Source organism: Pararge aegeria, chromosome 6 (genome assembly GCF_905163445.1).
Source record: "Pararge aegeria chromosome 6, ilParAegt1.1, whole genome shotgun sequence".
NCBI classification, from domain to species: domain Eukaryota; kingdom Metazoa; phylum Arthropoda; class Insecta; order Lepidoptera; family Nymphalidae; genus Pararge; species Pararge aegeria.
This window is the reverse complement of record NC_053185.1, coordinates 73,433-97,671: the sequence shown is the minus strand read 5'-3', so window position 1 is coordinate 97,671 and position 24,239 is coordinate 73,433. Positions and strand designations below refer to the sequence as shown.

The 24,239-nt window shown below is 40.9% G+C and overlaps 1 protein-coding gene across 1 annotated transcript; it reads left to right on the top strand.

Moving 5' to 3' along the window:
• The first annotated feature begins 10,203 nt into the window (after positions 1 to 10,203).
• On the top strand, positions 10,204 to 20,057 carry LOC120624305 (brahma-associated protein of 60 kDa). The gene is made up of 7 exons (XM_039890771.1): positions 10,204 to 10,547; positions 11,770 to 11,922; positions 12,040 to 12,077; positions 16,427 to 16,736; positions 16,807 to 17,406; positions 18,588 to 18,698; positions 19,231 to 20,057. The coding sequence occupies exons 1-7, from the start codon at positions 10,425 to 10,427 to the stop codon at positions 19,378 to 19,380; spliced, it is 1,485 nt and encodes a 494-aa protein (XP_039746705.1). The 5' UTR covers positions 10,204 to 10,424; the 3' UTR covers positions 19,381 to 20,057.
• Positions 20,058 to 24,239: the final 4,182 nt, after the last annotated feature.

Sequence of the window (24,239 nt, the reverse complement as noted above, 5' to 3'; positions counted from 1 at the left end):
ATTTCTCGACGTCACCTAGGTATTCCTACCATAGCCTATTAGCTTAGAGTTTCCGTAGCTTTGATAGCAAGCCGTGGTCTCGACCCGCGCTAGAAATCGAAGCGTAGCGCGTGGGCTCGCTCGACGCGGCCCGCGACGGCCACTCGAGGGCAATAGAAATAAAAGCCAACGCCACATTTCATTCCTAATATCTACTCTCGAGTCAACGACCGCGCCCGAGCTAATATAATGAAGGAGATATATTTTACGAGGAAAATTTAAATAAAACACCTCCGCATTAGCATAGGATTATGAGACCGTGCACCGCAGCTAACTGTAGTCCGCCACAGCGCCACGCGCTCAGCGCTCTTTCGGCTTTACTAAACAACTGCACTAATGTGAACTTGATCCATGAACTTATTAGTCCTACGTGATCGGTGACTTATTATTGGTAATAATAACGATAAGTCAACGATGTTTATTAAAAAGAATATATAAGCATGAGTTTAACGTACAAAGGGAAAGTAATTCCTTTATTATCTGCTCTAGCACCACACCAGCCCGCCCCCACAACGTGGCCACGTTTGGGTTTTGCCTATTATTCTTCTTTCCAAACTAACATTGAATTTCATTTATAGAACTCCGATTGTTGGGAACCCTCTTTCATTACGTCTTTTTTTTTAACGAGTGCCCCGATGTACGGAAGAACGTAAGGCAGCAGCCGACCGGCGTGCGCGATTGATTTAAACGCCGCATCAGCGTGGAGCTGCACACATTAGATAATATGTATCAATACTTGCGCCCTAATTCCGGCCCACTGCCACGCGCCACGTTCCCCAAGCACAGGACCGTGGCGTATTTAGGCAATGATCTTTCATTACCATCGGTCAGGTAGTTCATATTTTTAGTTACTTTCACAACCAGGGAAGCTTTCATTAAGCGCGGCGTGCGCCACCGTGGGCCTGCAGCCACATGCGGTTCATCGCGATCAAAAAATCCGGTCCGGTCGCGTCCCTGGACCGCCTCGGCTATGCGTACAGACACAGTTCCAAGAACATTCAAAATTCATTTACCTACCTACGTGCTAAGATCTATTTAAACATCTAGTCTGTCTGCGTGTAGTAACTCTAACGAAGAAGCCGGCAAGACACACAGAAATAACTCTTTTCCAACATCAACATTTTACATTCAACAATCATTTTTCCACCATGCCGAAAATGAGAGCCGAGGTGACACTTGCAAGCAACTTCGCCAATAAGAAATGTATCGATTGTATAGTAACGCTGTAATAAATTTTGTTTCATCTTAAACATGTGTAGTCAGATACATTGAATTCATGTTGTAAAGACCTATTCACTTCGCTACAGAAATGCAGCTCCTGGCGGCGCGGCGGAGATTGCTCACTGTTCATATCGCCGCGACCTCGACGCCCACGAGCGCCGCTCCTGCTGAAGCGTTATCAGTTCTGCCGAATTCACAAATACCTATTCCAGTATCGCTGCTTAGCCTTCGCCTTATCGAAGCAGACCGAAGCCGTGTTTTCTACCGCCTGGGTTACGGAGGTTTTTAATAGACAAAGTTGTTGGTAATTTATATTAAAGTATTAAACAAGTGTTCCGTCGACAGCCCCGTCCTCGACTGCTGTATGCTCGGAACTAGTTTGCCGGTTATAGCCTCGCCGGACTAGAAATCCGGATGCGTTATGTACGCAGCATAATCGTTGAAACGATTTCAATGAAATTCTCAACGAGTGGAAATCCGCAATGACACAGAGATTAGAATTGCACGACTCGAAACTACACGCTTCGAACTTCTTACACCAAGCCGTCGAAACTTTTTATTATTTAACAGAAACATTGCGCAACCGTGCCGTTACCGTTACCGTAATGTCGAGAAAAACATTTACATTTAACTGTAAGAATATGTTCTGCATTCTCGGTACTTACGCGTCATGTACTGCGCAATTAGGCTAATGAACGAAAATGAGATAAACTGCTCGCGAGGGGGGCGAGTGCAGCTCGGGCGGAGCGCGGCGCCGGGCGCGGGAGAAAGCTGCCCAAACCTGTTCCCGCCGCGCGCCCAGCGCTGGGCGCCTGACCCCGGCCGAGCCGCCTGCGCTTGTCACACGTGGACAGGTCGACGGGCGACGGATCAGCCGCTCGTTTTAGCGACGCGGGACCGAAATAGCCCGCAACAATGCTCGTGGCGCCGCGTGCCACGCGGGTGACACTTTCGTGAGCCACGCAGGGGCGCAGGCTGCTGGCCCGGGAGAAAGGGCCCGGGGCTTTGCCCCGCGCGGTTACGTCATCGCAGTATGATACCCTGTGCGTTTCCTCGGCCGCAGTGCCAAACGGCGGTCAACGACTCCCGAAATAGATGGCCGTCGCGCGCACCTATAGGAAATTAAGAACCGGTCCCGCCGCGGCGACACTCGAGACCGCCGATAAGAATTCGATTCGAAAGCGGAATCCACCTGAGCGATTAATTTACTGCTGCTTTCACCGACCTCGTAGCGACCGGCTCGCGGGGCCGGGAACCTCCCGCGAGGATCTCCGACGACGAATTCCAAGTTGAGTTTTATAGCTTCCATTGCCTAGTCCGGAATATCGTGGGAACGTGTCACATGGGAACAGAATACTGTTCGTTAAAGCTAATCTGTAATAACCAACACGGAAACTGAAAGTCTCGAGAGGTGAAGGCGTCTGTAGCGATCGAGAAGGCGGCCGTGGAAGCTGCGATGTCGGCATCATTAGGCAAGTCAATCGAGGTTGCATCTAAATGATCGGGAAGTAGCGCAACAGCGGCCGCCCAGCGCCGTGCGACTCTCGACCCACATCTCAGTGATCGGAGAACCGCAACTCTCCCTCTCTCTCCACGCGCAGATGTTGCTTGCGTAGGTACCACCTGATCTCAACGGTTGCCTCGCGTGTGAGGAAAATGGGGTTGTGAAGGCCCTCCGGTGCTACCTCACACCCTTGCGCAATGTTCACCAGCGACGTAAAGACACGTACCCACGAATTTGTAAGAGATATTCATTTCATCGATGATTGAACGAGTTACTACGCTCATATCTATTCAACGTCCACGCTCTACGGGCTTCAATTTCTTTAAAATATATTGAAAACTAGAATGTCACCGACTTCCTTAATTACCAACCACGTCAGCATAATTGCATAATTGGTCGACTTGTTTAAATATTGTTTTATGTCTGGACGAGTAGTAAGTACGTAGATGGCAATTGCGAGACTAAACTTAGGCTATTATGCCAAAATTGAGAAAGTGTAGATATACGTTGTGTTGGAAACATGTAAACTTTGGATTTCACAGCAATGCACGAGAAAAAACTAAACAATACGAACACAAACGGTGTTATAACGTTAATTGTATTTATGATCTGTGTCGGAGGAATCTAGCAGAAGTTAATGATTCGAAAACATAGGTTCATTGCGGAGGCGAGGAATTTTAATTAGGAAGCGCGTTACGTGATGCGTGCCGTGCGCCCGCGCCGTGCCCCGCAGCGCACGGCGCACGCGAGCCTGGCGCGGAAGGGCTTCACGCGGCCGGCCACGTGGGCGCGCCACGGCCGGCGCCGGGCCCCCCGTCAGAGTGGATGGCGGGAAACAGTCCACATTGACTGAGTACTACTAGCCCCGAGTGCTTCGCATCGATTAGTCTATCTTCAACGGACTCAGCTGTTCTAGAAGCGATGGAGTGGCTAAACACGTTTCGACTGCACGAGCTCATACAAATGAATACATGGAACAACCTCATGAGACATGGCAGAGTGCTGGCGCTCGGCGCTCGGGCTGCGGCACGCCGGGCCGGCGGACCGGTTCCGTACTCCTGGCGAGGCACTGGCGCTGGCTCCCGCGAGGGCGAAGCGACGAACGTGGAGCGCGGACGACATCTTTACCTGACAGTATTAGAAAATGACACGACTCTAATGCTGCCCGGTAAGATGCTAACCGCCACTCCTTTCTCGGCGACAACCGCAGTCCTGGAGCGCGTGGAGCGCGTAGAGCACCGGGCGAGAATCGAGCGGGACACATGCAGCCGCGGGCGCGGCGCGGCGCGGACTGAGCGCACGCCGCACCGCCGAGCGCGAGCCGCGGCGCGGAGGCGGCGCCCCACGCCCCACGCCCCCCGCCCCGCGCCCTCGAGCCCCGCACCCCGCTGCCGCTGCGGCGCCACTCCTGCCGCCGACGAGCCGCAACCGCGCTCCCAGCACTACCACACGCCTGGTCTTTCCTTTGCAGGGAACGGAAACGGGCGTTACAGTGCAATCGGAAACTGTTTACTGGACCTCCCGACCTTAGACTCTCAGTTAGTAATATCATACGCACCCACAACTAAACATGCACGTTTCGGTCTTGTTGAAGCGGTCATAACGAACCTAAAAAAAAAAAATATACCACGACAATACACTCATTGCCACCAAGCCCTAAAGTAAGCGTAGCTTGCGTTATGAGTACATACAGATAAACAACATGAAAAACATTCACGTTCATCACCAAACATTTTCCAGTTGTGGGAATCGAACCCACGACCTTTGACTCAGAAAGCAGGGTCGCTGCCCACTGCGCCAATCGGCCGTAAATTCCAGTAGTGGTAGTAGTTTTACTTGGATCGGTCGGCATATTTCGGATCACATATCCCAAGGTCGTTAAATCGGTCCCTTATTATTTATTCTGCACAGAAATGTACTACCATACGTAATTAGTAATTAGATACTGATAAAAATATCATTTAAGTTGATGACATTTCTTTTATGACATCCTCCTATAATATTGCTATTAGTGATCCCATAGACACAGTCGGAACACTATTTATCAGGTACCTACTCAGAAAACTACAGAATACTGCACACGCGCAACTTTAGCCCCATACGGGTCATGTAGATGAATAAGAATTCTTATTGCCATAAATCACGGTAATACATACAATTTACATATTTATTGAAACAAATCCGCACTGGGCCAGCTGGTGGCCAACGGCCTAAACCTTTCTTAATGTGAGAGGAGACCCACGCCCTGCAGTGGGCCGGTAACGAAATAATGGCATATGATGATTACAAGTACCTACATAAATAAATAAATGAAATACTTTTCTAGACACTTTTTCCCCCTTCGAAGTGGAAATTTTTAATTGAAGCGATGATAGGGCAGCTTGACTTCACTTTCGTGGGGCCGAGTTCGAATTCCAGCACACACCTCTAACTTTTCTGAGTTATGTATGTTTTAATTAATACCACTTGCTTCAATGGTGAAGGAAAACTTCATGAGAAAACCTGCATGACTGAGAGTTCTACATCGTTTTATTTGATAAATAAAAAAACGCACTGGGCCAGCGTGGTGGACTCGTGGCGGTCAATGTGGGAGGAGAGCCGTGCCCTGTAGTGGGCCGGTAGTGGGTTGATATGATGATGATGGATTGACGGACCAAGTAGATGGCCCCCTGATAGTTGGTGGAAAACCATCGCCGGTTAACAGCAACACTTCGCAGGGCATGCAAGGAGCACCTCCTGCAACATGCCGCCTGCGACCAACAACCTGAGGCGCAGGTGATAAGCCTCATGTGCCTGTAATGACACCGGCGCACGCGACCTTCAGCAATAATCAAAGGCAAAGTCAAGTATTTCTTTATTCAAATAGGCACATAGATGGCACTTTTGATGCGTACATTACATGTAAAATATGACATAGGAGTGAGTTGATGGCGATAAATAAATTCGTCAACTTAAAACTAAAGCTACGAGGGTTCCAAACGCGCCCTGGTCTAAAAAGACGCCCACAACAAACTTAGCCGGTTGTTATATTTTTTTTTGTTATCGCCATCTCACATTGTCCTTTAAAAACTAAATAAAGAAGCAACCTGGTTAGAGCAATAATTTACACCCAAGCATTTTTATCGTTGACTTACTCCTTAGGACTTTTCTATAAGCTTACGTTTAATACAAACTTTGAACTTATTCATTGTGGTGCGAATAACGCCGGATTCAATATTATCTAGTTTAGAGAACACGTACATAGGTATATAACTAGGTACCCTAGCACTAAGCCTGCACCTAGAAAGATATGGCCGACTTTTTTAGATTGGAAGAAGCTTACGATCGACAGGAGTAGATGGAGAGGTGATTTAGGGGAAGGGTGTGGAGCCCACAATGCCGCTTTGTTTTAGGACTTTAGGTTCTTGCACTGAGGAGAGCGAAGAGGTGGATCAATGTCGCGACTGCGTCAGTGGTCGTCAGTTCTTGCTGTATCGAGTGTGGACAAAATTGACGCTCACGAATGCCTCCGAGACAATTTTTGAATCGTCTGCTGAAATGATGATAATACCTACCTACACAATGGCAAATACTACTACCTAATAGTATAGTAGAAAATATTAGAATAACTATATATACAATACTATATATCTATATACTTATAATAAAACTCAAAATTCTGGGGTCAAATTCTGTATATTGACGATATTTAAATTATTTTTATTGAAGCGCACTCTGTAACCGACACTGAACCCAAAGCTGTAATTTTTTTCATTCGTGTCTGTCTGTCTGCCTGTATCAGGGCCGCGCATCCCGCTGAAACTACTGAATGAATTCAAATGAAACTTTGCACGATTTGAGGTTATACTACAAGGTAGGGCACAGGATACTTTTTATCCCGAAATTCAGCTCAGTTCCTTTGGGCGAGGGGATGAACGATGATGATTTTACACCAGAACTCCGTCAAATGTTAACCGAATCAAATAATTATGAGGTAATGCTGCTGATATAGATTATTTTTTCGTCCTGCAGAAGAAAGCTGTTCAAATACATAAAATGGGCCCAAGAGAGTCATAAAAGGATACATTTAAAGAAGTTAAAATAATGACGTTGCATAGCTGAAAATTTAATTCATAGCCATAAAAATATAATAAAATTTAAAAAGAAAATGGACTGTAACAATTTAAAATTTAAATATTAGAAGCAAAAATAAACTCTTTGTGCAGTTTACTAAGATAAATATTAAATAAAATTGCTAATTCATTCAAGGGTAATTGTATATTATTTAATAACAAATTACTGAATGATATCTTCGAGATGCCTCTCAATAAGTTCATACAAAACGTAAGCTTACAGACTACCCTAATATAATGTTAAGGATTACTTAAACGATAAAAAAGTTATGGATTGCTTTAACTTCTTTTTTTAATATTTATTTAGTGTGAGATGGTGAAAATAAAAACATTTACCCGGCTAAGTTTGCTGTGGGCTCTTCTTAAACCAGGGCGCATTTGGGACCCTCGTAGCTGAAGGTTTTATAGTTGACGAACGAAGTTATCACACTATTCTTACAATTAAGAAACCATATTATGTATGAACGCTTCATTTAATTATTTTTATACTGGATAGATTATACTATCAGTTTAGTCTTGCCCAATTTTTGTGTAGACCTGATAAATATGATTGGAGATAGATTGCAGAATTCTCAGCGGACAGCATTAAACCCCTTATTTAAGGCTTAACGATACTAAATAGGTAAAGTGCTGCGACATTTATGAAGACTTCAGTGCTAATATTAAATATAAAATATTAGAAATTTTCTTGGTCAAGCTTGAGCATACGAATCAACTAACAATACGATTTCGATTCTTCCTGTTACGCTTATCCTTCGTTAGTAATAGGAGCTGAGACTGATGGATATCAAAGTATAATTTAAACTTCCAAAGACGGTTACCCATCCATTTACTGACGTTGCTTACCGACCGCTACCGACTTATATGTAGTGCTGTTGTTAGTGTTGCCAGGTATCATCAGGTACAATCATACAGTCATTTGTTGTAGCGAATTCAAAGTATTTCCAATAAGGCACAACATGAGTAGGTCCGCCGTACATTTGCGATTGCAAATGTTAACGTGATTGAAGGTTTAAAATATGACACACCCAGGTCAATAAATGGGCGTTTGTTTGAATATTTCGTAGTACTTACTATCAGTACTAAATATCATAGATTTGAATTTTTGGCACTTTCAGTACTATTGAAAAAAACTTTACGTTTGGTATCTGATTTATTGCGGTAGGTGTAGGTAGACTATGTAACAGTACGCTGCGTCTCGAAATTTACGCAGGCTATAGGCTTGTATAAGTACGAGTATATATAAATTTAAAGTCCTGACTGACTTGTAATCATGGGGGTTAGAAAGTTACATTTTCACAGTAGATTTCTGTCAAGACTAAGAAAGGATTTCGTGAAAATCCACCCCCAAGAGGGTTAAGTAGGAGTTGAAAGTTTGTATGAAAGTTTGTTATTTTTCAAGTCATATACACGAAACTTGGTACTTTGGCTCCTAAAATTAAATAAAGAAATAAGTGTACCACAGTTTTTGGAAATTTTACCCCCGAGAGTAATAAAATATATAGATACCGAATTCAATACGATTGAAAACTCAATGCACAGCCTTAACTGCTGCTCCTAGAGCCATTAATTTTTAACCGTGTATTCTTTACAAAGTGTAGTAGTCCAGTAAGAAAGGATATTATTACGAAATCCCATCCCTACGAGAGACAAATAAGGGGTTGCCTACTTATAATAAAATTTTCCATCCTACATTTATTGTTTTGATCAGGTGAATATTAAATATCGATCGAGAACACAAACTGTTTTTTTTTATATAGCGCATTACGCGAAACTAGTGAATAGAATCAAGTGCCATTTAGTCTACCCACTTGTGGTTAGCTAATACTCAGAGTTAACATTAAAGCTGCTTTTATCCCTAAAAACAAAAGGATTCCTGCGGGGTGAGCAATGAAAGATTAAGAACATTTTATGCCATAACTCTGTAATATCTCCACCGATTTTAATGAATCTTTTTTGGGCTATGTAAGTAATTTATTGAAGATCTGATGAATGTAACAGGTCCGTGGAACGGTTACTTAAGATTGACAATGTTGATTGCGAAATCTATCTTATCAAAATGTAGCCTTATATATTCCCAACAGCCGATTTCCTGGATTGCACAGGAAGTGTTTTACACCATCATAATTTGGACCGCAAAAGGCTATATTCCCTTGAATATGATAATGAGCCTTTTGCGTTAATTATAAACTTTAAAGTAAAACTTTGCGAAATAAGACTAGAGTGAGTAATTGGTTAAAAACAACAGTAAAAATATTTTTAGCAAAGCTGAACTGACGTGACGGGTATGTTATGTTCAACTTGAGCTATAGTGGCAAGAATTTAGACAGGTTGTTATTAATTCAAGGCTGGCAATGCTGGTAAAGTGTGGCAACTGGCAATACTATAGACTTTGGTCGAACCTACAGTCCATAAGATTATGGAGGGTAGAGGTAAGGAGAGTCATCTGTGTATATGAAAAAGTGTCGTCAAAATGTATTAAATTAGGATGGCGCCACATTTGCATCAGGGTAACTCTTAAAAGAAGCGCCAAATATAAATATTGTTAGAGTAGGCTTGAAAATAAACAAGGAAGTATGGAGATACAAGGAAGTAAGGTTATATTTACCACAATATTTTGTACAACGTAAGTTGTTGAAATTCTCAATAATTAACTACTTTAGTCGATAATGACATTAAATTTTTTAACTCGGCATACTTCAATTCATCTACGATTGCTACATTCATACCATACCCTGTGCATCCACCAGCGCCATTGTGGAGGATTTTTGAACTGTTATTTAGCGCAACAACTGGACACTTTTTCAACTTTTCTCCCATATAAGATGACTCTCCTTACCTCTACCCTCCATACATAAGATGAATAAATTTACTAAAGGTAAATAATTACTAAACCTAATTTAATACATTTTGACGACACTTTTTCATATACACAGATGATCCTCCTTACCTCTACCCTCCATAACTAAAGGTAAACAAATATGGCTGACTGTGTCCTGCCATCAACTCTATGGTTATTTTTTTTAAGTTCTATTACTCTATGTCAAACTCTAATTAGTTTCAGTCTGTGTTTTTTTCCGATTCTTACCAGTGTTTTGATAAAGTAATAGCGTAAACTAATTTTGATTCAAAAATCCTATGTTTATTATAATCTTTAATAGTAATTTTACTTTTGGAAACAAGACAACGTACGTGTTTTGTTTACTACTCGCGCTTAGCCGGTTTTTCTTCTTTATGGGGTGTAATGTTTATATACTCATTGTTCGTGAGTCAACGGTGCTACCCGTTGTTGTGTAAGTCGTCTTTACTCATAATTTTTAGTCTGTGTCCGTCGTCTCATCATAACTGTCAAAGTGGCATCAAATAAAATATAGAAGCAAACTTGCGAAAGTTTTATCAATTAAAGATAAAATATTGAAATAATACAACACATCGATATATTTGTCAATACGTGTGATGAATTAGAGATAAAGTCGTGATTGTGATACTCTTGTTTTCCACAAGTGAGCTGGGATTGTGCATGCTGAGTGCTGCTGAGTGCGTCGAGGATGGCTCAACGTTTCCCGGCCAGCGGGCCCGGCGCCGCACCGCCGCAGCAGCGCTACCCCGGCCCGGCACCGCCGCAGGGCTCGCCGATGCCGCCTAGACCTTATTCAGGTCCCACATTTCCGGTAACTTGAGTGATACTTCGCGATCTCGGAATATACTTTTAGACAACGTTATGTTACTTTGTTGATCAATTACATTTTCAGCTTATTGATGTCGCAATTGTCGCAAGTCGTCGTCTCTAATGAGGAGCATTAGAGAGAAGTTCCATGTATTGCAACTCAAAATGTAACTGTCATAACATCTATAGCATGTTATAATGATCACTTTTTTACTACTTTGGCCTTTCGGTCGGAGCACAACCATGCTAACGGTTAAAGTGTCTACCACCAGGTGTCAAGGCATCACATGATAGAAATAAATCCGGTGCAACCCAAATGAAATTCTCACACACACTTTAATTTATGCTACACATATACATATTCTATACAGTGTATAGGAACTAGATAGGAAGATAATAACTTTGGACTACCTAAAGCTAAAATTATCTAGTGAAAATAATTTTGTCATACAAAAGAATTTCTACGTCTACACACATTTTTCTTTTTCAACTTAAAAAAAAGTAATAAATTGTTTAGACTCTTCAGTTACTCTTAATACTTCTACCAAGATAATGATGTGCATTTATGCCACTTCCAAGTTAGTCCAACCTCCAGTGTGATAGTGACACTTATATTTTGTTGTTAGTTTGTTATCTTTGAAGTACTTTGTACAATATAAATATAGTATAAGTATAATATAACAGCAATTATTTGTGTAGTTCATCATCATATCAACCCATTACTGGCCCACTACAGGGCACAGGTATATTTTAATTGCTTAAAACACACATAACATAGAAAAGTTGAAAGTGTTTGCCCGGATTCAGTCCGGACTCGCCCCCCAAAAGTGAAGTCAAAGTTCTACCCGTTTGGCTAGCACTGAACACTTCACATTTGTAGTTAGTAAAACATCAGTTCTGCTGCATAGTGAGGGCTTTACTCTGAATTACAAGTTAAAGCACAATATTTTCTTACAAGACATGTTGAGTAACATTATCATAAAAATAAAAATAAATGGAGTGTACTGGTATATCGGATGTGGCACATCCGATATACCAGTACACTCCATTTATTTTTATTTTTCACTGAGGGTTTTTATAACATCCCATATAATAACAAGATTAAAGATTTCTCGTCTATCATGTGACCCGATAGTAGCATTGAAGAAAACCATACTTATAATAATTGCATAATTTAATTGAATTAAAATGTAAAGCCGATGATAACTGCGTCTGGCGGTCTGCAGCCGCGCAGTGGCTTCACGCCGCCGCCCGCCGGCGCGGCCCCGGCGGCGGGCGCGCCCCGGCCCGGCCCCGCGGCCTACGGGCCCGCCGCGCCGCCCGCCGCCGCGCCCCGGCCCGGCCCCGCGGCCTACGGGCCCGCCGCGCCGCCCGCCGCCGCGCCCCGGCCCGGCCCCGCGGCCTACGGGCCCGCCGCGCCGCCCGCCGCCGCGCCGCCCGCCGCGCCCGCGCCCTACGCCGCGCCGCGCGCGCCGCCGCCCGCGCCGCCGCCCAAGCGCGCGCCGCTGCCGCCGCACAAGCCGCACTACCAGGGGTGAGACTGCGGCCCAGCCCCGTAGTGCCACATCACTGGTGTCATAAAAATGCACAAAAAGGGCGACAGACGCTAACTCGATAACTATAGGCCGATACCGATAGTATCCGCCATATCAAAAATACTAGAAAGACGATTAACAACATAATAACTAACTAACCTTGACAAATTTAAACTTATCTCAGACAACCAATATAGTTTTCGTAACCGGGAGGTCAGCAAATGACGCACTAATAGAATTTTCACAGTTTTTTACCAATGCATTGACAACGGTGATAATTGCCATGCTATATCCTTTGTTCTAGCTAAGGTGTTTTACATCATGTTGATTCTTAAATTGATAAGAAAGCTAAATGGCATAGGAGAGTGTGGGGGACCTTTAGACCTGATGTCAGACTATTTGAAAAAGAGATCCCAGTGTGTTAAGATAAGGAAAAACTTAGATAACTTCCTTCCGGTAGATTATGGTGTACCCCAGGGAGGTCTCTCGGCCCCAACATTATTTTCAATATACAAACAACTTGTGCTCCTTCCGGTATAAATTATCTTATTTGCGGACCACACATTTCTGCTTCCCTCAAAAATCGTGGAAAAAACTATTTGTATCAGCTCAAGCAAATTTTTACGAAATAAGTGACTGATTAAAAAATATTTTTTAACACTAAATGCAGACAAAACAAAACTAAAAACATTAACTCATTTCTGTTAATCATGTACCTGTCCAACCCTAGATAAAACGTCTTAAATAGGTATCATAATAGATAAGTATTGATCTAAATTTTAGATTATATAAACTTACTCACTCAACATAGCCACATTATTTATATTTTCAAAAGCCTTCGAGAAACAGCAGCCTACAAGATTATAAGAATGGTCTATCTTGCAATTTGTCAACCACTAGCAAGAGCACAAAAGGTGCTTATCAAAGAAAGTCATCGTCTTCCATTCCAATATCTGAGTTTTGAAGTAAATAGACAATTTAACATACTGACTGTAAGACAACTTTTTTACTGGAATCTATAAACTAAGTGTGTGGAATTTATTTTACCAAATTTAAAGAAAGTTAATAAAAATATAATAATAAAATAATATATAATAAATGGAGATCACTATAAATGGAAGATTCCACAGTTTTTCTTGGCATGACCTTAGATTGTAAGCTTCAGTGCGGTACCCATATAGATACACTAGCAGTTAAACTAAGCTCAGCTGCCTACGCCGTCAGGAAAATTAGACAGATTACTGACGTTGAAACAGCAAGATTTGTTTACTTTGCGTACTTTCCTAGTGTGATGTCTTAAGGGATCTATCTTATTATGGGGCAAAGCTGCTGATATTGAAAGTAAATTCATATTGCAGAAAAGAGCTGTACGGTCAATATATAAACTTAACGTGATCACGTGAATCCCTCTGTGAAAAATTTAAAGAAATAAGTATACTTAAGGTAGCCTCACAATATAGTATTTGTAAGACAACATATCTTAATATATATAAATCTCCTGTCACGATGTTTGTCCGCGATGGACTCCTAAACAACTTAACCGATTTTAAATTAAATTGACCCACCGTGAGCAGTCTGGTCCAACTTAAGAGATAGGATAGCTTAGATCTTTAATTATAGTCGCAATTTTATTTTATTGCAAATTATTTGTCTATAATTAATTGACAGTCACATGTTATATATATACTACTATACTCATTTAAGGCTTAGCGATACTGAATACTTTAAAAACAATATCAAACGCAGACGAAGTCGCGGGCAACAGCTAGTTAGTCTATATAAACAAAAAGTGGATATAAACAGTCGACTTATAAGAAATGGTCATAAATTAGTGACATCTGCATATCGTCTGCGAAAGGTGCAGAAGTCATTTGTGGGATTGACTATACGCTTTTATAACATGACTCATAAAGTAATTTTTTACCTACAAATTCATAAGTTTAAAGAATGTGTTAAAACACATTTATTATAGTGAGGATACTATACAATTGATGAATTTCTTAATGACAAGGCTTGTAAGCATCCGGCTCTGCTTTCATCTCTCGCAAGATAGAAAAATGAATTTTAAAATGTAAAATGTAAATTGTTTGTATTGGAAAAAAGACACTGCTGAGTTTCTTGCCGGCTTCTTCTCGGTAGAATCTGCCTTCGGAACTGGTGGTAGAGTAAAGTCATTTTGAATTTGAATATTTGAATTAAACAACACTCAATACTAGAATACAACACAAAATATAAGGAAAAAAATCTCTTACCGTGTAGCTAAAGTTCCTAGCTGCAATACACACGGCCCAAAAATTTTCTAAATTCATGAAACCATACTTATATATAAAATAAATAAAAAAATATCAATCGTAACAAACAATGCCAAACTACAACTTTTAAATATCTATTTGCCTTAAAGTATAACGAAACATAAAACCTTGTAAAATCAATTATAAATTAAATTGCTGATGGTTAAAACAAACACACACATTCACCCTAGATTAAGCGATAATATATTGTAACACTATCATCATTATCAATTTGAGATTTTTCGGTATTGTGTCTAATAACAAAACCTACCTAAGGTATATAATAACAAATGTTGGTGTTCAATAAACATGTTCATACAAAGTGTGTACATAGTAGTGAGTAGTGGTGGCGATAACTACATTCGTAAACTTAAAACTAAACCTACTAGGGTTCTAAACGTGATACCCTGATTTAAGAAGAAGCCCACAACAAACTGACCTGGGTGTTCTTTTTGTTATCGCCATCTCATATTGTCATTTGAAAATATTTAAGAAGCAACCTGGTTAGGCTAGACCGCTAGAGCAATAGTTTACACCAAAGCTTTTTTATCGTTTACGTAATACCTTTTACTATGGTAGGACTTTCTCTAACACAAACTATTTCACTGTTTTATAGACATCCCCAAGATATCAACCGGTAATTTATTGTAAAATTGTATACAATTTCCTTTAAATAAATTGCTTATTCGGTGAAGTCTAGTGCACTGCAAGTATATTTTTGCTACTAACGTTCAAGTTATTGCAGCTACATTTTCTCCTAAATTAAGAAATATTTTTGTGAATATACATTAAATTTTCAAAGATGTATTGGCTATATACTATCATTATTGTAACATCTTTAAATTTATCACTCAAAGACTCGGAGCCATTTTATAAATCGCACGAACCGCCGTCTTCTGCAGCGAAAATAGTGCCAATATCAGCAGCATTAGCCCATAGTAAAATTCCATATGAAATAATGCTGTGAAAGTAACTAAAATAGACTAGCCTAGCAGTTTCTAGGTCTGTCATGTGGCGTATCTTATTTACTGCATGGCAGCAGAACCAAGCCTGTTCGATAAATTATTTACATGAGGGAACCATTGAAGTTTAGCATCTATCGTTATTTCGAGAAATACTGTCCTATCCACCGGATTCAATTCTTCATTATAGTTTTTCCTATGTTTAAAATTTGTTAATGTGAAATCTATGCACTAATTTTTTTTTATTCATTTAAAACCAAATTTTTAGCGTCATACAATTGTACAACTTTAGCGAGAAAGTTGTCTACATCGTCAAAAGCTAATTCACATCTATTAATTTCTAACATAAGTTATGTATCATCAGCAAACAATACTATCACGTGATTGTCCTAAGCAAGGTAAGGAAGGTCATTAATGTAAATAAGGACCCATTAGACTGCTTTCCATTAATGTGTACTGTTTGAACTCCATCGTGTAGTTTTCTGACTAACGTTTTATGTACAAAGCAATCAAACGCCTTAGACAAGTCACAGAACACACTAAGTGCATCACGTGACTCCTTTCAAATTTCAGGCTTCAATAAATTTGAAGCCTGAAATTTGTTGAGATACTTTGATCGCTCAGTGTGGTGTAATGATTTCAAATTCAGTTTTTAATTTTTTTTTCCTGAAAATGGGTAGTACTGATACTGGTCTAAAATTAGTGGGGTAAGATTTATTTCGTCTCGTTAATAAACTGACTCATAATGCGCAAAAATTATGGTTGAAAAACATATTTTAGCTTTTCATCTACATAAAAAGCGTTTATCACATATATTATCGGCACAGTACAGGGCACAGATCTCTTCCAACAATGAGAAGGTATTAAGTTCGCAGTGCCCATTGTAGTTTGGTGGACTTCACACTGACACCATTGAGAATATTATGAAGAACTTTGGCATGCAGTTTTTGTTCACCATTGATTTTAATTGCTTAAAACGCTCCTAACGTAAAAAGTTGAGGTGCATGCTACCAAAATAATAAGGCGTTATTATGGCTCATTCAATAATTTATTTAATAAAATATCTGGTATACTTTATTAAATAAATTTCTTCAGCGAGGGCTACGCGGGCAAGCGCAAGAAGCGGCTGGCCGACAAGATCCTGCCGCAGAAGGTGCGCGACCTGGTGCCCGAGTCGCAGGCCTACATGGACCTGCTGGCCTTCGAGCGCAAGCTGGACGCCACCATCCTGCGCAAGCGCCTCGACATCCAGGAGGCGCTCAAGCGGCCCATGAAGCAGAAGCGCAAGCTGCGCATCTTCATCTCCAACACCTTCTACCCCGGCCAGGGCGACAACGCCGTGGCCTCGTGGGAGCTGCGCGTCGAGGGCCGCCTGCTCGACGACTCCAAGAACGACCCCAACAAGGTGAGTGCCCCCGCGGGCGAGGCTCACCCCGCGGGCGAGGCTCGCCCGGCTCACCCGGCGCGCGTTGCAGGTGAAGCGCAAGTTCTCGTCGTTCTTCAAGTCGCTGGTCATCGAGCTGGACAAGGAGCTGTACGGGCCGGACAACCACCTGGTGGAGTGGCACCGCACGCTCACGACGCAGGAGACGGACGGCTTCCAGGTGAAGCGGCCGGGCTACAAGAACGTGCGCTGCACCATCCTGCTGCTGCTGGACTACCAGCCGCTGCAGTTCAAGCTGGACGCGCGCCTGGCGCGGCTGCTGGGCGTGCACACGCAGGCGCGGCCCGTCGTGGTCAACGCGCTGTGGCAGTACGCGCGCACGCACGGCCTGCAGGACGCGCGCGAGCGCGAGTGGCTGGCCTGCGACAGCTACCTGGAGCAGATCTTCGGCGTGGCGCGCATGAAGCTGGCCGAGGTGCCGGCGCGCCTGGGCGCGCTGCTGCACGCGCCCGACCCCATCGTCATCAACCACCTCATCTCCGTGGAGCCGCCGCACGACGCCAAGCAGACGGCGTGCTACGACATCGACGTGGAGGTGGACGACACGCTCAAGGCGCAGATGAACAGCTTCCTGCTCAGCACGGCCAACCAGCAGGAGATCCAGGGCCTGGACGCCAAGATCCACGAGACGGTGCGTGCTCGGCCTCGCTCGTTCCCACTCGTCGCAGACGAGGCGCGAGAGTGGCCGATTTACAAATTTCAAACCTACTCTGTCATTTGTGATCCGACGACCGGACTGAGAGAGTGGTCCTTTGAGCAGTGGCGTGCACTGGGTTCATTACCAGGGTATACATACCCCAGGAAAATAGCATAAAACGGCACAAATTCTCCTCCTATACGATTTATATATCAAGGGTATGCAGTGCTTTTGTGCATGTATGAAGTGCACGCCACTGCCTATGAGCTTAATTTTTCGAGAACTACGACCCGCAAAATTTGTGTGTTGATGCCAGAGTTGATAAAATTTAAATAAATAATAGTTAAAAAAAACTACAAAACACGCTTTTTATAGAAAACCAAAATAGAAAATAGATTTTAATAAATTTAAAATAAGAACAGTGCTAAAAATTTCAATAAATATAAATTAATAATACTGTAAATTAAAAAAATATTATTGTAAAAAAAAGCGTGGGGTGCACGGTGTCAATATTGATAAATGTTTTATTGACAGATTTTTAGTAGAGTGATTATTATTTTGATAATATCTTAAAAAGAACCCCACGCTTTTTTTTTTCAATAAAATATTTTTTTTTAATTCACATTATTAGATTCTGATAAGACAAAATCGAGCTCAAAGGGGTCAGTTACATACAAACATACATACAGGTGAAGCTAATAAAAGCGTGTTAAAAAGAATTTGGGAAAGTTTTTTGCGGTTCGTACGAAGCGATTATGAACGCAAACTTTACAGATACGCAATTCAAATGTCGCGTAACACATTATATTTAGACTCCGCTGGTGCTCTGGCTCTGCGCTCGTTTTGAAGATGTAGTCCCAGCGGCCCTTATCCACACTCGTTAAGGGGCACATCGGGATTTGAATGACATTATAAAAAAATCAGTCCCAACGTGAGGTTAGTGGGTTATCACTGAATGGTGACCATTTCTTAGGATCTAACCCTTATACGGAAATACGGAAGTTTAAATTAGTATGTGTAAGCTGTGCCTTTTGACGAATATGATTACTATTATCATGAAGTGACACGATACGATAATCTCGGGTAATGAAATAACTCCAAATGCTCTGCATCTCCATGATAGCTACCGATCTCTTCCTGCGCTCACCGACACCCATTGCTTTGCTCCGTCGCAGGTGGACACGATCAACCAGCTGAAGACCAACCGCGAATTCTTCCTGAGCTTCAGCAAGGACCCGCAGCAGTTCATCCAGAAGTGGCTCGTGAGCCAGTCCAGAGACCTCAAGGTACTTTGTCTGATATTCGGGTTTTGTATTAACGCAAGGTAGGCTCGCGCTCGGCGACCGCGACCCCTCACGGACTGCAGGATTAGCTAAATTCTGGAACTCCGGTGTCGAATGAATCCCTTGCGACTGGATATCTTTCGATCGTTATCTTCTCTTAGATAACATTTATACGAACAGGCCTATTTTTATACGCGTATCTCACATCTTCTAAATTAAAAAATAAGTAAAAGTCTTAAGTGTCAGTCTTTTGTATTTTCACGTATAGAGTTTAATTGAAGCTCTTCGGTGAGTCGTTTCTACGTCAGTGATTCGACACTCGCAAAAGACTCGAGTCCTAGAATGTTTCGGCGAGGGTTCCGCGCCCCTCGGCTCGAAACGTTACACCGCCATAGCGAAATAGACTCTAATGGCGCTCGTCTTAGAATCGCAAGTTCCGGACGGAAAGTGTTCCGTGCCGAGAGCACCGGCCGAGGGGTCGTTCGAATATGAGCTTTAGAACCGTGCGGCTAAGCCCCCTTCTCGCGTGGCGCAGAGCCTGGGCGGCGGCGCGGGCAACCCGGAGGAGGAGCGGCAGAGCGCGCTGTACGCGCAGGCGTGGGCGGGCGAGGGCGCGGCGCGCTACCTGCACGCGCGGCTGGCGGCGCGGCGCCACGCGCTCGACGCCGCGCTGGCGCGCGTCTAGCCGGAAGAAAAACTTATTTAATTAACGTGTTTGTAAAAACATTTTCAATAGAAAGAAAATATAAACAACTAGCAATGATTTATTTGGAGCCCGGAATCTATAATCGTGAATATTTTGATCATTTTAGACAAAAAATAACGAAAAGTCCCTTTAAGTTCCCTTAAGTGCCTAAAACTAGACAACGGGGAAAACGAGATGAAATTTCATTCGATGTCCCCCGCACTCGTGTTTCGTGCCTCACCGTAGGAAAGCTATATGTGATCGAAGCGATCTTAGTTCAACCGGTAGTACAGTTTTTGTGAAATAATGGTATAGAAACAATGAAGAGGTTTTGCACATTTTCTTGAATAGATAAATTTTATCGTGTTATTTTATTTACGATTACGTGAATAATAATAACTTATTTATTTCAAATAAATTTTTATGTTAAAAAGACGAAAATATTTGCTACATTTTAGTTTTAAATATCGGCTAACAAAAAATCATTACACGTTTTTTTGGCGCTTGCATTCAAATTTATCATTGCCGAAAATTACCCAAGAAAAGAAAAGTAACTTAATTATTAATAATAGCAATAACCATACACGTACTAAATTGCCAAAACAACTGTTCGATATTATTTTAAGAATTGTAAGTATCGAAATTTACTTATTATTGTTTTAACAATTAAAAGTTGTGACAATACAATAACCTGGTCTTTTATTTCTGCGCAAGTGTGCATAAACGCTCCGTTATAGTTATCATAGCGTTATTATATATGTTTTTTTTTTTTTAATCTATAGGCGTGCAATCACACCTGATGGTAAGTAACGATGTAGCCTATGGTGGAGCGCGCTTGCCTAGAATATCCCTATTAACTCTTGATTTAAAGGCACCTACTCATATTGTAGGCATGGGAGCAAATGGAAGCTGGAAGGGCATTGCAGATCCTTGCGATACGAATTAGAATGAAGATGCAAATGTAATACACTTTAGAATGTCCGGAGTCATTGGAAATGGGGGTCCGTTTGGCAGTAAATAAACACACTTGCGTTTTGGTAGCATTGAACTTGACCAGATTAGCGTCTCACCAATCAGACCCCTAATTCAAGGTCAAATTAATGCGTTCTACCAAAGTCTCTCAATGTCCAAAAATGTCGGCGCCACCAGCGCGGGGACCGGACATGTATCTCTCCGTTTGCAAGAAGCATTTGGTTCAATACACAGTGCTTTTGCAAAGTAAGTACAAGTTGATTGCAATTGGCCGGGTCTGCACATCTACCTTTTTTGTCGGTTAACAAGGTTACAACCTTCCAAGCTTTCGTGATTCGGGCACTACTGGAGACAGCTCGGCAGCACGGGCTCTCAGTACTATTGCTGGTATCCCGCCTGGGCCGCTGGTCTTATTCCCTTTTTTATATTATTCTTATTAATAAGCATGAATTGCTTAACATCTATATTAAAGTAGTCGAATCGCAACCCGTGTTACGGTGGCCAAACGTTTCCGTGGCCATCATCAGTTTTACTTTACCATGGTTCCCAATCCCAATGGTATCGCATAGTTGTCTAACGACAAAATGAAATGCCAGTTGGTTAAGTATACCCGTGACACTGCGTAACTGCCGGCCAATCACAGCTGGTTCCTTGCTGCATGCACACACATGCACAATTCAAATTCAATTTTTTTATATCCTCAGGCACTTATGAAGCGTTCATACATTTAACATGTCACTACTAATGTTAGGTTATGGAGATAACTGCATTTGCTAACTTAAAACTAAAGCTAAGAGGGTTCCAAACGCGTCCTGGTCTAAGAACACATCATGTTTATCATTAACTCGACACCAGCGTCGGTTGTTGAGCGTCCCCGTGGGAAACCAAATTGCTTGGCATGGAATCAATATTTTTTATTAAAACAGTTAAGTTTCTGATTTAATATAAGTTTTTCAAATATTTTACTGAGAATAGGTAGTTTAGATATTAGTCTTAAAGTTAGAAGGGTCGTTAGTACTACCCGATATTAACAATGGAACTAATTTACTTCAAGTCAGGAAACACACCACATTCTATACAATATAAATATGAATGTTAGGTTGGGTGGTGCAAATAATTGAAACTTGTTTTTTCATCTCATCACTGGTAACATATTCTCGTTCTGCATACGGTACCTACTTATAACCTATGCCTACTTTTATGTAGTCCAACTGTAGCCCACTCACTGAAACCATTGTATCTGCAATCATAACAGACTTACTAGTGAAGACAGAATTAAATACTGTAATAAATGTATTAAAATAAATAATAGTTTAAAAAACACGCTTTTTCTAGAAAACCGAACTAAAAATTAGAAAATAAATTTAAATTAAGAATAGTGTTAAAAATTTCAATAAATATAAATTAATAATAGTGTGAATAAAAAAAATATATTTTATTGTGAAAAAAGCGTATTGCTATATAAATAGTACAGAGTCATATTTAAATTATTTATATATATTGGTGTGGCAAATTGTTACACTATGGAAATGTATACATAAGATAATTTAAAGAACATTAATATTTAAAGAATCTAAGAAATTATAAAGTTTTATTAATTCAGTTTTGTTAATATTGCCTTTATTTCCAATAAGTAACATTAAATTAGTTGCACCATCATACCTATCTCTGTTTTTAAATATAGAAGGAAACAATCGTTTTTAGTCTGAGTTAGGTAAACAGAGGTTCAATACAGTGTGCCTGTGTAGAAGTGAATTAAGAATTAAGCTCATATTACGTCCAATCTCGCGATGATGCTGGTAACAGACTGTGGATGACTAAATATACCTTCATCATTACACTCAAAGTTAGTTTGAGTATAATTATTGTTGTATTGTCTCTTTTGCTAGTTTCCGTATTCAAGTTTGGCTATTTGTGATTCTAAAACCTGTGTCAGATTCATATCTTAATCCATTAGCTTCTTAGTTTCAATAAATCTAAACACTCTTTTTTTGGGGCTTAAGGCCTTAGAAGATTATTTCTGAGTTTTTAACAATTTCTGAGTTTTTTTAATAAATTGTTTGAAGTTAGTATATTTTGAAGTTTCTTAATGCTGCGGAGATGTCCTACTGTTCTGTTAGAGTTCATAAATGGTCTTCTTTACAAAAATCATTCTATTAAGGTATTAATTTTATAAATTATATCATTAAAGCCCACCAACCTGCATCAGAGCAGTGATGTGGGTCTGTCCCCTTTAACTTTCTTTTTCCAAGGAGTAAAATAAAAAAACTGGACCAACTCTAATACTGTATATTAAATTTCTCTATAAATCATGTTACTTGTAACTTTGAAATGACTCAACTACCAGTTTGGAATGCTGTCTTTGTCAGAGAAGACCAATGGCCAGAAACTCTCCCGTAGCTCTTTCATTCAATCAGTTGAAACAATTCTTATAAACACAATTACAACATTGCCATATGTTATAACGCTAGGCCCTTTGATACAAGACATATAAGATGGATATAACTTATAAAACCAGAAATTTTGGAACTAGCTGTTTAGATAGAGCTTCTGCTACATATAGCAACTGTCTGTCTAAAATAATTCTAGGGCTCCATAAGTGATACCTAAACAAACCAAGGGAGATTAAGAGATATAGTTATCTGTTGCAACATCAGGTACCAACTTATCACAACTCCGTACAAGTATGACTTTCGTTTCACCACAACAATACTAATTAATTAAGTATAGGTATACTTTCCATTATAAATTATCTATTTCTAATTTGTAACGTTCTATCACTTAACTTTTATTTTAATTAATTTTCTAGCTCTTAATTTAAATCCGTGCCAACTTTTTCTTTCCCGCCAATCGAACTTGACATATTCGCGTCACCGCCATAGATCATATACTTTTTACTATCAATGAGTATACAAACCATGGCTTGTTGATGTATTTTAATATAATCATCGTATTTTATAAAGACAAAGATCTGTTATTTCCTTAAACGTGCGCATATAGAATACCTTCTATGTTTTTCCGTTCGCTGCAGCTGAAAAACTATTACACAACTATTGAGTTGCTGCAACTGATTTACTTTCCCCAGTCATTCGTACTACAGCGAAGGTATATTAAATAAAGTATATTAGCTCAAGTTCACTCATCTGTAGGAATAGTGGCGGTTCGTCAGACCACGCCAATGTTGTCAGTCAGCATCGGTTCTACAAATACCAATTCTCGAGGCTCGCGTCAGAGCCCAGGTTGTGTATCCTGTAGATATTAATCGCAACACACCGATGTCGACAACGCTGAAGGCTGATATGAATATAATATCATGGACATAAGCTCAGTTAATATTTAATTAAGATTTAAACATGTAAACAATAGAAGCAAGCGAATATGTATTTACGATTAGAATAAAGGTAATTGTTAAATATAAATCTACGGCGGCGTTCACAACATAAATTCTTATCTACCTCGGTATCGAAATATTCCATTAATTATGAATTTGGCAGCAGTATCGATGCGAATCTTCAATCAATAAGGCAAAGATTGATACCTATGCAGCCTTTCCTTACCATGTATACGTCAGTGGGAACCTACTCGTCGTAAGTTTGACGTCTCTGTGTGTGTGTGTGTATGTGGCATCGTAACCTCCAAGTGGATGAACCAATTTAAATTTGTTTCTTTTTTGTTTGAAAGGTGAATAAGTCGCGAGTGTTCTTAGCTATGTTTGCTGAAAATCGATCGAAGATGGCCGCTGCTACAAAAGTGTGGATTATATATTTTTTTCGACTCCCTCAATATCTATCAAAAGATAGAGCTCAACTAGTAAAATATTATTCAATGCGATAAATTTAAAATCTAACTCCCTTAAATATGGGTATCAATAGAAAGAACTTAACTCG